This window comes from Chlamydotis macqueenii, chromosome 5, assembly GCF_036417535.1.
Source record: "Chlamydotis macqueenii isolate bChlMac1 chromosome 5, bChlMac1.mat, whole genome shotgun sequence".
In the NCBI taxonomy this organism is placed as follows: Eukaryota; Metazoa; Chordata; class Aves; order Otidiformes; family Otididae; genus Chlamydotis; species Chlamydotis macqueenii.
Genome location: NC_141560.1, coordinates 72025919 through 72040963, shown reverse-complemented (window position 1 = coordinate 72040963; position 15045 = coordinate 72025919). Strand labels below are relative to the sequence as shown.

At 57.6% G+C, this 15045-nt stretch overlaps 2 protein-coding genes across 2 annotated transcripts; one reads left to right on the top strand and one right to left on the bottom strand.

The window, feature by feature from the left end:
- Nucleotides 1–739: 739 nt before the first annotated feature.
- On the bottom strand, nt 740–4541 carry SIRT3 (sirtuin 3). Its single transcript, XM_010118284.2, has 6 exons — nt 4256–4541; nt 3407–3639; nt 3147–3247; nt 2772–2933; nt 2159–2368; nt 740–1487 (listed from the first exon to the last, which is right to left on the bottom strand). Exons 1-6 carry the CDS (start codon nt 4300–4302, stop codon nt 1467–1469), a joined length of 774 nt encoding a protein of 257 aa, XP_010116586.1. The 5' UTR covers nt 4303–4541; the 3' UTR covers nt 740–1466.
- Nucleotides 4542–5911: 1370 nt separating this feature from the next.
- On the top strand, nt 5912–15024 carry PSMD13 (proteasome 26S subunit, non-ATPase 13). The gene is made up of 13 exons (XM_086749263.1): nt 5912–6051; nt 6419–6497; nt 7368–7402; nt 7481–7536; nt 7910–7953; nt 8216–8302; nt 9131–9302; nt 9775–9854; nt 9939–10064; nt 10736–10798; nt 11746–11826; nt 13461–13577; nt 14236–15024. Exons 1-13 carry the CDS (start codon nt 5957–5959, stop codon nt 14329–14331), a joined length of 1131 nt encoding a protein of 376 aa, XP_086605389.1. The 5' UTR covers nt 5912–5956; the 3' UTR covers nt 14332–15024.
- Nucleotides 15025–15045: the final 21 nt, after the last annotated feature.

Here is a 15045-nt window from a genome sequence, read left to right as displayed (position 1 = left end):
AGCCCGCTCCTCCCAGCGGCGCTGGCGCCAGCCTTCCCTCGGGGAAGCACCTGGGAGCTCCGCTCCTGGAGCGCTGGCAGCAGATGTGCCAGGCCTCTGTGGGTCCCTGAAGCTCGTCGCTGACTATAGCGGATGGGTACTGGGTCCAAACACTGCTAATTACGCAGCCAGCCAGCCGTAAGCGCCTGAGGCCCTGGCCTTGCCCTGGGAGGAGCTGTCAGGCTTTCAGAAGTCAGTAACGTGTTCCAGCGTTGTGCTAGTCAGACCTAGCTGTGTGCTCACACGCTTTTTCTCCCTTCGCTTGGGGTTTCTGCGGTTTAGCATCAATTGTACCAAAATGCGTTTAGTTGTGCTTGTTTGGAGCTGCTACTGATTGGGATTGCCCCTAGAACAGTTGCCGTGACAAACGGATGGGTCAGCCCGGGGTGTGACTTCAACCCCCACAGCCAAATTTGGGCGCTGGGGGGATGAAGTTCCTGCCCTGCTGCGGGGAAGAGGCTTTGCTACACCCGTTATGTGCACAGTTTGGGAAGGGCAGGACATCGCTGCAGTGCTCTGGCGGATGCTGCCTTTCCCTGGGACAGCATTTGCAGGGGGAGAGGCGCGTGCGTAAGGTTAAAAAGAAGGAGGAAACAAAAAAGAATTTTAAAAGCAGGTGAAAAGAGTGGTGGTGGTGGAGACAGAATGTGCTCAAACACTAGGGAAGGTGTGAAGATCACAGAAAAACCCTCAGGAGACATCGGCAAAAGAATTAGAACTCTTTATTATTAAATAATTAACACCAGACTGATTCAAAGCTCTTCCAGCAGCTTCAGCTGGCATCCCTGAACAGGAATGGGGGGCAGCCCCCCCACGACAGCATTCAGCCCCTGATTAGCAGAGATTTCATCTGAATAAACACTGCAAGTCTGCAGCAGCTGAAAGATGGTGACTGAGAGAAGAGTATCTGAGGAGGAGCTGTGACAGGAGTTTGTGGATGCTCAGCTGGAAAACTCACTCCAGCCTGTCCGGCCTTAAGGCCTGACCTTCCTGGCATTTCCGGCTCCTGCTCCTTGAAAACCAGGCCCTCTGCGGGGCGGCTCAGGAGGAGGGAGACCCGAACGGCAAGCTGCGCACCCACAGCTCATCTGACACGCTGGCACGAGCCCGCGAGCTCCCAGCCCCTTCCTGGTGAAGCTCTCACGGCTGGACACGGTCAGTGTGCTGATGGGGCGGCCGCCGGAGCTGTGGGCGAGGGAAGCCTCTCCTGGTGGGTACCAAAATGAGGAGACACAAGGAGGGAGCAGTGCTCGGTGGCTACGCCCGCTGTTCTGAAGCCTCAGGCAGGAAAGCCTTCACGTGCAGAACCAGTTTGCGGCTGGCTGGCCTCTCCCACGGCTCCCGCAGTGGTCTTTTTGCCCGTGCTGGACACGACCCGTCTCCTTTTCACGGTGAACGTCGCTCTCCAGCAGCAGGGACCAGCTGTCCTATTTGCCTTTTGCATCCAGCTAAAAACAGAAAGACCACACCGTGTTTGCTAGGCTGTTTCGGCCTTGCAGCCCGTTAGCTCAGCCAGCAACGCTCCCTGGCAGCAAAGCAACGGGTTTGGTTTGTGTTTTACCACATTTGCACCATCAGGGTGCTTTATCCATCAGGGATTTAGAGCAGCACAAGCGTAAACCAAGGGCTGGCTGACAGCGCGCAAACGCAAACCGGCTTGTAGTGAAAAATTAAAAACCTGACCAAACGACCGATAATTTCCATTCATTCCTGCCCCCTAGTCTGATGGAAGTAAGGACAGCCGGAATGTTACAATTGGAATCCTGAAGCCAGATTTTCCCTTCGATCAAAGCAGTCGTGTACAGCGTACCTGTTAGAAATCCACCGGCTCCGGCGAGGTGGCAGATGGGCACCCTCCCGCTCTGCACCACCAAAACAGCCAGCAGCGCAGCACTGCGCTCTGTGCCACCTCCACTGTGAAACAGCCCCGAGGTTTCTTGGTTTATTTGAACCTTTTTGCGCTTCCTGTTGCCCGTTTCTCGGAGTGCAGACCGGAAGCGTGGCAATGCCTGTGGTGCCAGCCTAACCCCAGCGAGCACAAACCTGCTCCCCCCAGAATAGCGCCAGCCGAGGAACGAGAGGCCGGGGGAAGGAGACAGGGCTCCGAGCCCCTTCCCACCTTTTCTGTTTCCTTCTGGATTAGTGTTTGCATCTCTTCATCCCAGTCCAGCAGCTCCACCAGCTTCTTGACCCCACTGACCACGTCCCCCAGCTGGGCGACGTCATTGTGGCGTTGCTGCCAGGCGAAGGGTCCTACGAGGTCGCGGTTGATCAGGACGCGGGGAACGGAGCTGCGAACAGCTCCTGCCAGGCTGGCAAAGGGCTCCACCTAAAGGAAGGCACCCCGGAGGAGCAGAGAGAGAGACGGGCACCCCCTGAGGGCTGCTGCGGGCGCGGATTCACTGCGCGTAGGCTTGTAACCGCTGCGTTTGAGTTTTCCCACTGGGCTAAGCCACCCCAGCTTTGAACAGGTTCTGGTGTCACCAGTTACCTGGCGGCCTTTACTCGGGGGGCAAAACTCATCCCTTGCTCTCCGGGAGCGCACGGGGTTTTCCTTCAGAGGGTCTCTCAGAGTGCATGCACCCTATTTCTTACCTGCCGCCTCAAATGTTACCTCGATAACTCGGTTTCCTGCCTTCTCCTCTAAACCTCTCTCCTCCACAGTCCCCTCGCGCCCTCTTTTCCCTCTGCCCTTTTCTCCTCGTGAGCAGGGGTTTCCCTTGGTCCCAGACCTCCAGGGACGTTCCGATGACGAAAAGCAGGTCTGCCATGGGGAAGTCTGTCACGTGCAGAAAGAAGCGCTGCGGGAGCTCCTCGCCAAAGAACACAATGTCAGGCTTGACAACTCCAGTGCAGACGGGACAGTGAGGGACCCTGTCTGCCATGACGTCCCCCTGCAGCAAGAGCACCAACACCGCTCGTTACAGGGCAGCGCGTACCTGCACAAGCAGGGTCACAACCTCAACGCGTGTCCTCGCAGCAACATCCAGCCCCAACTCTGGTCCCCTCCAGTGAAACCTCTTGGCCCCGAGGGCAAAACCACAGGCCTGCGACCGGGCTGCTCCCTGCGTTAATGCATGTGTGGATGCCCAGCTGCGACCACTCACCCTGAAGTCCTCTCCTGCGAACTTCCTTCGACAGACCGTACAAGTGGCAGTGGCAAAGGTGCCGTGGGCTTCCACGAGTCTGTCGGCAGGGATCCCAGCAACTGGAACACAGCGCGTGGCAGAGGACCAGCTCAGCCCGAGGCGACTGAGCCAGAAACTCCACCTTCACTGGGCACTTCCCCAGTCCTGCCTCCTGTTCTGCTTCTCGCCCTCATCTCTCCCCAGTGCTCTGCTGCCGAGAGATGGGGAAGAGAACTCACCTCTCTCCAGCCCGTCGATGTTCTGGGTATAGAGGCGCAGGAGGAGCCCTTTGTTGTACAGGAGTCTCAGGAAGTAGTGGGCGTAGTTGGGCCTGTAGTTGCCAGGGTAGAGCTCCTTGGCCAGAGTGAAAAAGGGCTTAGGGTTGGCAAAGAAATACATCAGCTCAAAGATGGCTTCTGGGTAGGGGATGTCGTACTGCTCGAGGTTACTGTAGAGCCCGCTCCCCGGGGACCTGAGAGAGAGAGCAGGGCTGCGGTCAGAACGCAGGAGGAGCCACCGCCACACAGCCAGCCCACGATGTGAGCGCGCCGACAGCCAGGTCCCTGGGTTCCCTCTGGCTGCTTTGTGCTGTCTGTTGTGTGCCAAGAGCCCAACTGAAACGGCCTCTGCGCAGGAGAACCTGCCTCGCCTGCCTGCTGTACTCCCCCTCGCCTTCTCCGCGGCGGAGGAGTGCCCACAGTCAGAGGACCGGCGCAGCCACTCAGGAACGCCGCGAGGACCACGCTCTCTTCTAGCTGGGGCGTCTCGAGGCCACGCCACGGCCACGATGGCTTTTGTCTGGTGGCCAGGGCGTGCAGTGAGTGCAGCCGCAGAATCAAGCAACAGGCACGACTTAACCGTCCTGAAACCCCGGGCCAAGGAGCGGCCCCAAGTCTGACCGGTGATGGCAGCCTGCCTTTGGCTGGAGACGGAGGATCAGCAGGCACGGGAACTCCTGTGCCGAGTCCAGCCTGGCACATAAACAAAACGGAGGGGCGGGAGGGGCGGAGGACACCAGCGTTATCTGCGCTGAGGAGCTTGGCCCTCTCAGTACTGAAAAAGGACAAATGAAAGGATGGAGGCATTACCTAAAATCCGGGATGCCGCTGGGGGTGCTGATCCCAGCGCCGGCCATCACCACCACTCGGCGACACTCCTTCTTCCGAATTAGCTCTGCCACATCCTGCAGGGTGAGCTTCTGCCTCCCGCCGCCACCTCCCCATCCGCCCGTTCCTAAAACGGCTCTGGCAGCAGCGGACCAAGAGAAGGGCCTGGTCCCTGGGGGCCTGCGTGGAGCAGAGAGGAAGCACTGGGTGGCACACCGACAGCAGCTTCAGCCCAGAACTGCTCGGCGGAAAAAACACCCAACAATTCTGCAGAAACCTCTTTGGTCAGCAGGACTGCGTGCCAGTACTAAACAGGGAGAAAGCTTAACTGTTAGTGTAATGCACAGCCCAGGAGCAGGTACCTTCCCTTGTGCGTTCTTAGGCTGACCTAAAAATACCAAATCACCGGTACCCCTAGGAGAGGAGGGGTTTTGGGCAGGGGTTGGAGACAGAGCTGCGGGAACAGCAGCGCTGGGACTCGCACGTCTCCCAGTCGATTCACACTGCTCTGGGCTACAGAAGCCTCTTTTCTACGGCCTGAGTTTCAAGAAGTTTCTAAGAAGTTCTGGGACAACCCTGCCCAGGTCAGCACAGACACCTTCACTTCTCTGCCCTCCCCGGGGCTCTGCCTTGAGCGCTGCAGCGTAAAACGCCTAAGGGGCGCAGGTCAGCGCCCTACAGCCGGGGCTGGGCACAGCCCTTGTCGTCCGGAGGGACAGCCGCTCCGCGGTCGGTGCCTGCTGCCGCAGGAGTGGCGGGCAGGCCGCAGAAGGCGTGGGGCCGCGACAGCCGAGAGAGGGGCTGGATCCTGCCGACCGGCAAGCACCAACCGCGGGCCCGCGGGCGTCGGCTGGGCCAGCGCTGTCTTCACAGGGACGCGGCGGAATTCACAGTCCGGCACGCACCGGCGTCTCCCGGTAACCCCTCTGCTCCCCGAGGGCCCGGGCCAGCTCTGCCTGACAGGGACGGCGCCCGCCTGCCCGTTCGGACGGGACGGGTGGTGCCCCCCGCCCCGCGCTCTCATCGTCGCGGCGTGGGCCGCTTCCCCTCGGCCTCCCGGTGCCGAGGCCGGCCAGCCCTACCTCCGTGCTGCGGGGCCAGCCTCGCTGCGCCCAGGGCGAAGGCAGAGCCGGGCCAGGGCCCCCGGGCCGCCGCCGCCGCCGCGCCTGGGGCCGCGCTCCCACAGCCGCCACGCTGCAAGAGAGGACGGAGCCGGTCAGCGGGGGCGGCAGCGCGGGGGGGGGGGTGGCGTGGGCCCCGCTCCCGCCGCCCGGGCCCCGTCCCGCCGGGCCTCACCCGCCGCCAGCAGCCCGCCGCCGCGCCGCGCCCCCCGCTCCATGGCCGGGCCCCCGCCGCGCCGCTACCGCAATGCCCCGAGTAGGCGCGCCCGCCGCCGCGCCCGGCCCCGGCGCCGCTCCCCCGGCCCCGCCGTTGCGGGCCGTTGCGGGGGTTTCGGGGGGCGCTCGTGTGGTGAGGGCGGGGGGCGGCCGCGGGGCGAGGCGTTGCCATGGCTACCGCGGGCCCGGTGGCGGGGGGGGAGCGGGGGGGAGCATCACCGCGGGGCCCTACGGTACCCGGCGTGCCCCGCGCGGCGCCGGAAGTGAGTGTGCATTTCCGGCGGGCGCGAGCGCCGGGGTGGCCGCCGCCCGTCTCGGTGCCCGCTCCCCGCCCGCCGCCGCCGCCATGAAGGACGTGCCGGGCTTCCTGCAGCAGAGCCAGAGCTCGGGGCCCGGGCAGCCCGCCGTCTGGCACCGCCTGGAGGAGCTCTACAACAAGAAGTGAGCGCGGGGGGGCCGCCGCGGTGACACCCGCCCCGGGGCCCGGCCCCTCTCCCCTCGCCCGCGGCCTTGCTGCGGGGCCGGGCCTGGGCCTGGGCTGGCCCGCAGAGAGCGGGGCGCCGCGGGCCTCTCCCGGGGATCGGGCTGCTGCCCCCGGGCCTCCCTGTGTCCGTGCAGCCGTTTCACCGCCGCGGCTGCGGGGCGGGTTTCCGCGTTGTTTCCGGGGAGCTGCTTTATTTGGCGCTCTGGGGCGGGGGGGGCGCTGCCGCCGGTTCTCGTTTCTGCCGCGTCCCCGCCGGTAGCGCGGCAGCCGCGGGGGCGGGCGGGGGCTGGGGCCGGTGAGCTCACCGAGTTCCTGCTCCCCCAGGCTCTGGCACCAGCTGACGCTGCAGGTGCTGGACTTCGTGCAGGACCCCTGCTTTGCCCAAGGCGATGGACTCATCAAGGTGAAGCGCTTCGCTGTTCCCACGCGTTTTATCCCCGCGTAGCAGCGGCGAGCGGTGGTGGTTTGTACCGGTGAACAATGAGCAGTCTCCAGAGAGTTATTAAACTGAGAGACTTCAGCTCCTGGGCTTTACGCGCTAGATGTCAGCGTGCGGGAGTTGGTTGGTGTGTGAAAATTTGGCTAAAATTACATGTGTCCATTTCAGAAGCTTCCAACTCATCATTTCATTCCCTTAGGATTTCTGGGGGGAGGAGTGCAGAGGGAGCCTTTTTCTTTCCCTTTTGTAACAAAGGGCTTACGGCTGCAAGCACGGATGGATCGTCCAGCGCCCACGGGCGCGTCAGGGTGTTGGGTGGGTTATTGCGCCCGCTGCCTGGGAGCCCCTTCCCTCCTCGGTCCAGAGCCCCGTACTCCCTGCGCGCCGCAAGTAATCGTGCGCTTCCGCTCTCCTTTATGTTTCGGGCTAAAACTCAGTTACCCAGAGGCAGTTATTCCCAGAATAAAGGGCCGGGGGTTCCTGGAGGCGGTCCCCTTTCCGAACGCGTGCAGAGAACTGCGAGGGCGTTGGGCCTGTGCTTCTCCTGCCGTGACAACCGAAGCGCCCGCCAGGCCAGCCTGTAGCGGGGGGCCTTGCGTTCGGTGCCTGCCAGCCCGGGGGTTTCTTGAGTCGCTCCTTGCCGCTGGGAGGAGACTGCAGAGAGAGTGATCTGAAGTGAGCAGTTCTGGGATCCTGGGTTCCGCAGAGCGTAGGCGTTTCTGTACTGGCTGCGCGCTGCTTTGCTGGAGGAGTGAGTTGGAGTGCGGTGAGGGCGAGTGGCGTGGCTGAAGCACAGCGTGTTTGCCCTGACTGTTGGTGTCTTTGTGCCCGCAGCTGTACGAGAACTTCATCAGCGAGTTTGAACACAGGTGAGGCTGCTTGCCTGGGAGCTTTTGGGTAGCCCGCTGTTGCCTGAGCGCGTTCTGACCACGAGCTTTCTGTCCTAGGGTGAACCCCTTGTCGCTGGTGGAGATCATCCTTCATGTGGTCAGGCAGATGACAGGTAAGCGTCCTCCCCGTTCCTTCCCGTGCTCCTGGCGCCTGACGCCTGGGAAATTGGCCCGGTTAACAGTGGCAGCTGCGGTGTTAGGCTGCTGGCTTTCTGCTGTACTGGACAGGGAAAGCCCTAGCTGTTTCTGGAAAGCTGGAATAAGCGCTGCCGCACGGGGCAGCGAGCCTGCTGGCTCTCTGGGGGGCTGGCTGGTGGGCAGAAGGCCCGGCCTGCCGTAGCAGCGTCTTGGGAAGGGTGAGTGGCACGCTACAGAAAAAATGTGTTCTGGTCTTCATGACTCCAGTCAAAGGATATGTTTCTAGGTTGAGATTTAGTTCCACGGAAATTCCTGCTATTGCTGCGTTTTCTCTTTCCTCTCCTTCAGATCCCAATGTGGCCCTTACCTTTCTGGAAAAGACTCGAGAAAAGGTATTTTTGAAATCGCTCTTTCTGGTAGCCCACCTGCAGGAATCGTTTTGCGTATAATCGTATGTGGTGTAGCGGAAGAGGCAGGTGTGTGTGTGTTGGAGCCTGTGCTGCAGAATGCCTGCTCCTTTTCTCGGTGAACGGCTCTGTATTTTAGTGCAGGGCCCTGCTAACAAATGAAATGCATCCAACACAGTCCAGGTTCTGCGAGCCCACCTGGCTGCAAGGGTGCCGCTCTCTGAACGCTGTCTCTGTGTGACCGCAGGTAAAAAGCAGCGATGAAGCTGTCATTCTGTGTAAAACAGCCATCGGGGCGCTCAAGCTGAACATCGGAGACCTGCAGGTCACCAAGGTGAGGCGAGGACCGGAGCAGATCCCGTGCTCGCCTGTGCCGGCGTGGTGATGAGCTTCAGCAGTTCCTACGGCACAGACGTGCCTGTGTCTGTGCTTCCGTTCTGAACGAGATGGCGACAGATCTGCAGCTCCTGGGATTTCTGGGAAGGCCTGTGGTTCTGCTTCACATCTCTTAGGCCGTAGACACGCGTGTCTACTGCTTGTGGCCAGCTCTGTGGAGTTTGTCAGATTCGCGTGCGCGCAGCCTTTGAGGGGCTGTTGCCTGCGGGCGGCCTGCAGCCGGTCACTGCAGCTGCTGGCGTGCACAGCTCGGGAGAGAGGGAAAAGCTGTCTCGCTGTACTCCAGCGCGCAGCGTAGAGGCCCGCGTGAATGCGTGTGCCGCTTGTTGGCGATGCGCTGATGATGGCTGAGGTGTAACTTCCTGGGCTAAGCATGTTGCTTGTTTCATCTCTTGGCTTTTTTTAGAGTCATCTCCTAAAGCCGAGGGTGTTTTTCGTGCCGTGCAGCTTTATGCCTCCTAGAGCTACTGCAGAGTTGGTGGGCTCGGGTGTGAGTGCAGGCACTCTGTGTGTGTGTGTATTTAGGTGTATCTGCAGGGTTGTTTCTGGAGGGTTTGGGGTTTCTTTACCTAACTGCTGTGCAAAGGAAGAGTGCCATTGCTTTGTTTTTTGTACTGTGGGCAGCGGCTTTGGCAGTGCTCTCACCCGCTTTACTCTGGAGCGGATGGTACTTCTGCAGCGCACACGGGTGCCGTAATGCTTACGTGGGAGCACGGGTGTGTGTGAGGCTGCCTTCGCCCGTGACAAACGGGTTTCCACCCTCTAGGAGACCATCGAGGAGGTTGAGGAGATGCTGAACAACCTCCCTGGGGTGACCTCGGTTCACAGCCGCTTCTACGATCTCTCCAGCAAGTACTACCAGACGATTGGGAACCACGCCTCTTACTATAAGGACGCTCTGCGGTTCCTGGGCTGCATCGATGTTAAGGATCTGCCGGGTAACTCCTCCTTTGCCAAGCAGAGAACCTCCCAGTTCTCATTCTCTGTTTCGTGACTTCAGTCTAAATAAATGCCCTGGCAGAGGACCGGTGTTCTCGGCGTCGTTTTGGATCTGCCGTAGCTGTGCCAGGGTCTAGCTAGAAAGAGGAAGAACCACACGAGGAATGGCCGAGCAGGGTTCAGCTCCTCGGCTGCGCTGAGGTGGTGGGGGGGAGGAGGTGCTCCCCCTAGAAGGGATAGTTTCTTCTAGTTCCCAAAAATCTTCAGTATAGATTCAAAAAGTGGCCCTTTTGTGCTACTGCTGTGGTCGCTGCAGGCTTGGAAGAGGATGAGGAGGGGGGCTGGGAGTGACTTGGTACAGGCACAGAGAGGAGGGTGAGGGAGGGGTTCATGGGGCTTAGGCTGCTGCTTCATCCAAACTATTTCTCTTGGTTTGTGGGTTTTAAATTTTTTTTGTTTTTCTGTTTTCAGTATCGGAGCAGCAGGAAAGAGCCTTTACCCTGGGACTGGCAGGGCTCCTGGGAGAAGGTGTTTATAACTTCGGGGAGCTGGTAAGTTGGTGCTGCGTTGCCTCCCTTGGTGAGAATCAGGAACTGATTCTACCCCGTTAACTCCATCCTGCCTGGCCTCTGCAGCTCATGCACCCCGTTCTGGAGTCCCTGCGGAACACGGACCGGCAGTGGCTGATTGACACGCTTTATGCCTTCAACAGTGGTAACGTAGAGACCTTCCAGGCTTTGAAGTCGGCGTGGGGCCAGCAGGTGAGAGAATGATTTCCCGTATTGCTGAACGGCTAGGTGTGATGTTTATGGAGTACACTTAAATTCTGTAGACCTTTATCTTAAGAATTACCGTTGCTGGCGCGTTGGTATAGTTCTGTTCACAGCACAGTAGTTCATCTTGATGTGTATCATTAGTTTTCTTTTGGCTTCCCTCTGGTTAGGTGAAGGAAGTGAAGAGAAATCCCTTGCGATCCAAGGGGAAAGCAAAAACATCATGCAGTCCTGCACAGGAGGATAATCTCAGATTTAATTTCCGCAATGGCATTCACTCCCAGTATTAAACTGCTTCCAGTGTAAAACAGTGGCTTGTCCCTTATGTTCTGGAAGGTGTGAGGAAAGCAGCGGTGTTGGATATCAGCTGCACTGGCTGTGCCAGAAATTGCTGACGTAGCAGTAATTTACGTGTCGGCTTGTACGTCCCCTTGTGGAAGGCCGGGGCCTTTGGTAAAAGGTTGCCTGCTTTGCGAAGCGCTGCGTTTAACTGTGAAGTTCTTCTGATCCGTTTTACGGGACCGTTACTGGGTAGTGGGTCGGTGGTTATGGCCCCCTCCCTCGTCAGTGAGGGTAGAGGGTCCCCACGTACACGGTGTGCTGTTCTCCCCGGGGACAAGTAATAATGAACTTACTTGTTCCGTTTTATCCCCTTACAGCCAGACCTGGCTGCAAATGAAGCACTTCTGCTGCAGAAGATTCAGCTGTTGTGTCTCATGGAGGTGAGCCGAGACCTGCGGTTGTTGAATGTGGGAAACGGAAAGGGTCTGCTCCAGCTGCCTGTCGGCGGGGGTAGCTGTCGAGCGTTCCGTTCTCTGCTGCCTGCGTTCGTTTGCTCGGCTTACAGAAACTGGTGGGTGGAAATGATTGAGTACAAGTGTTGCCTCTAGATGGTGCAGAAGCGCTGCTAGGGAGAGCAGCCCTGAGCAGTGCCGCCGGCTGGCGCTTCGGGGGGCGCGCTCTTTCAGGTGGGGGGTGCGGGTGGGGGAGAGAAGAGCAAGCTTTGTCTCTTGAGGCTGGTGTCTGAAATGATAGCTCTTAGTCTGTTCCAGTATAACAAGGATTTCTGCAGCAGAGTTGAAGTCTTAGCTTTGTAAGGACTGAAAATCCTGGTAGGTAACCCCAAACGTTTGAGCAGTTTCTTCCCTGTCACCTGAAGGCTTTGGCTGCGTTGCTAACAAATAATACGGATGTATAAACCGCTGTGGCCTGGGATCTTTTTCAAAAACCTGAACACCAAGGTACCTGGAGTGTCGTGTCCGTTTACACGCACCCACGTACCAGTATGTGCGTGTGTAATGTGTACGTGCATCCCACTCCTGGTGTTTGACGGTGAGCGCGTTTTACCACCCATAGCCGCTGCGTTGTCCCAGGGATCTGGTACGCGCCGAGGCGTTTCAGCAGGTTGATCTGCTTTCTTTGGAGATGGTGGCGTTGCCTAGGAAATCTGCTGCTCGGACTGGCAAAGCGTGTCTGGAGGAGGGAGGGGTACTGCTCCCTCCCGTGGACGGAAATGCGTTTTTCTCTCAAGTATTTTGATTAAAGATGAGAAATGCAGTTGGTGCTGCAGATTGAGAGCTCAGCAGGGCAGGGTGAGGGAAGCTGTGCGTACTGTTGGAAAAAATGACAACTGTGTGGATTTATTTCTGGTTTCTTTATGTGAATCCAGATGACTTTCACCCGGCCAGCCAATCACAGACAGCTCACATTTGAAGAGATCGCGAAGAGTGCCAAAGTCACTGTGAACGAGGTGAGTTCCCTTTAGACAAACTGCTTTGTGTCTGGGAGCCGAAGATCTAAAAGTGTCTGGATAGACCTCCTGCCACAGGCAAGCTCTAAGTAGAAACCTGCTCCCTTGTTCTTGTGCTTTTGGAGAACTTTTGGCTTTGTTAGGAAGGAATTAACTGCTTGGTGCTCCTGTTTCTTGGTAAATAAGCTTTTAAGACTCTGACTAAAAGTCTTCAGGAAGTTGGACGAGAGCTCTGTAGGCAGTGTGTTCCACGTGCTCTGGAAAGCAGGCCTTTGGCTTAGGTTATGCAAGGCCCTGCCGCGCCGGCCTGAGTGTTTCCAGCAACGGGAAATGTCACTGGTGGTTAATTTTTCCCACGGTGAAGAATTTTCTTCTGTTATCCAGATGGAGAGCTCGCTGAGGCAAATCCTGCCTGTGGTCTTTTGTCCTATCCCTGTGTCCTTGTGAAAATAGCTCGTCTCCCGTGTTACTGCCTCTTAGGTACGGGAAGGCTGTGGTGAAGTATCCCCAGGCTGCCTCTTATTTAGGCTGAACAAATAAAACTTCTTCATGATGTCAAGTTCTCAGCCTCCTAACCTTGGTGGCCCATTGCTAGATTCTCTCTGGTTTTGCAGGGCCCCCCTTCGAAAGGGGGTGGTGCGAGCTGGAGGGGATGTTGCAGGTGTGCTCCAGCAGGTGCCCAGTGGAGCAATCACGTCCTTTGATGCGCTGGCTGTGTTCCTCCTCCTGCAGACCGGGACAGTTCCCCTTTGTTGCTATGGGGGCAGAGCCCTGGCCCTTGTGCAGTTTGCCGTCCCCCCAGGCCCGGCGTGCTCCGCTGGGGACGCTCGGCGCGTACCGCAGCCAGCCAGGCCTCCGTCTGTGCTGTTGGGGGCGTTAGTGTCACGTGCAGGACTCTGTGCTCACCTCCAGCGTATTTCGTGGTGCGTGTCAGCCCAATCTATCGAGCTTCCTCGTGGTGGTAGCTCTTATTTCCGGCACGCCTACCTCTTCCAGCCAGGTTGGTGTTGTCTGTGACATTGTAACCCAGCTAGCTTGAAGATAATTACAGATAATTCGTTAGTGTCAGACCTGGTATCAATCCCTAAGAAGCACTACTTGTGCTGAAACGCTACCCGCTGCCGTTTGAGCTCGGTAGCTTAGCCGACTTCCCGCTTATCTTGTTCTGTCTGTTCCATAGCTCGTCAGCTTCTCCGCAAGGATGTGGTTCTCAGCAAGGACGGGTAGAGGTCTTGCTGAGCATTTAGCAAAAAGAACGGTCCAGGGCACCTACAGCGCGCTCTTCGACCACTGAGCACGTTGTTTAACTTGAGAAGGCAGTCATATCGGACAACCGCATCTTGCCCGTGGTAAATCCACGCTGACTCCTTCCAGTTATCTTGTCCTTCCTGGGATTTCAGAGGAAAGGAAGGAAATCTGCTCCTAGAGAAGTCTCTCCTGTATATTCAGATGTCGATTCTCAAGGCAGGATTAGAATCAGAAGAGAACGGATGTGAGAGGCTGCAGCTGCTCTTGGTTTTATTGCGTGTCATAAGCAGGCTTCCATGAGCTAGTGCCATTTAAGGTTTTATTCATCTCGGGGGAAATGGAATGATTCTCAATTGTCTTCTTGAATTTTTTTTAATCACTTTTAGGTGGAGCTGCTGGTGATGAAGGCGCTCTCGGTAGGCTTGGTGAAGGGCAGTATTGATGAGGTCGATAAGAGGGTGCACATGACATGGGTGCAGCCACGCGTGCTGGATTTACAGCAGGTAATGATCAGCTGGAACACTGAGCCAGCGTTAACATGTTTTCTCGTGTGAAGTGAGCTGGAAATCAAAGTAAGGTCTATGGTGTGTCACTGCGAATGCAAGAAGCACTAAGTAGGGAGATGCTCAGGGAACGAGGAAGCCTATCATCTTTTCTTCATTCCTGTTGACATTCCTGCCTTTAGCTCTTCCCTCGGTGCATTTTATACCCGTGTTTTGCGGTAAGTAGAAACCTGTCAGGAGAGGGAACAGAACCTCTTCCCAAAGCCACACAAGCACCATAAAGCACAAATGCTGTGGCTGTTTCCCAGAGGATGCCGACACCTGTGTGGCTGCTTCAAGCCTAAATGCATGGGAGAAGTTCAGAGCGATAGAGACAGAGTTCTCCAGTTCATCCTGGTAATGTTTTAGGAGACAGTATAGGGTGCCTCTAAATCTACCTTTGAACAAACTGCCAGTATGTAGAAAACTAGGTGCAAACAGCTTCCCTTCTGCATTTCAATTTAATGTCAAGCGTTGCTGTTCTGGTGGTAATAGACGTTAAGTAGCATCGCTTTTAGATGTATGGGGTTTTGAGACGTTCTTTGGGATCCCAAGTGTTGGCCCTTAAGGGCGACTTCTGTCGCTGAGGCGTTAAAGTTGCTGTGGGCTTGCCTTGCAGATCAAAGGGATGAAAGATCGCCTGGAGTTCTGGTGCACAGATGTGAGGAGCATGGAGATGCTGGTGGAGCACCAAGCTCATGACATCCTAACATAGAGGACCTCGCGCTACCCCTGGGAGAGTGATTGCTGCTGCTGCTGCGCAGCGCCCAGACCACTGACTCTACTGAATTCTGTTGAAGGGAGGGGGTGGGCAGAGGGGGAACAGCTTTCTGATGTTCGGAGGAGTAAGTGGCCTTCTGCTGGGTAACCCTTTGGTGCTCGGGGTCAAGATTTCCCTACGTGCTAACGTGAGCGGCACTGAGCGCGAGCTGCCGTCCCGCTCTCGCGGAAGGAGGAGGAAGGCTCCGCAGTGCTTGGTCTGTCGGCCTCGTTGCCGAGCTGCTGCGGGAGGGAGTGATGCTGGTTGCGTGCTGCAGGAGTGGAGGCTGTTTGTCAGGTGAAGGGGCAGCAGAAGCTCCTGCGTACATCGCGCTGGGGAGGCGCCTGACCAGTACGTGGTGTTCCTTAGCGGTACTGGCCTTGGGATGCCACGACCTTCCCGTAGCCTCCCCCTGCCCCGCAGCAGCCCAAAGGTGGCGTTACTGAGATCACCTCTCCGTTTGGCCTCTCTCTCCCCAACCCTCCTCCTCCTCTGCAGTAGAGGGAGTGTTTGCTCCAGCAAAGGGTTTTCCCAGGATTGGATGTGGTTTACGTGCTTTTGGGGGTGGTTGTCTTTTACAAACACTTGTGCTAAAGTGAGGTGCAGCAGCACTGCTGGAATAAACTTCTCTGCCTTCCCTTTTCTGTAGTTCTGTGTTTGTCACCTCCT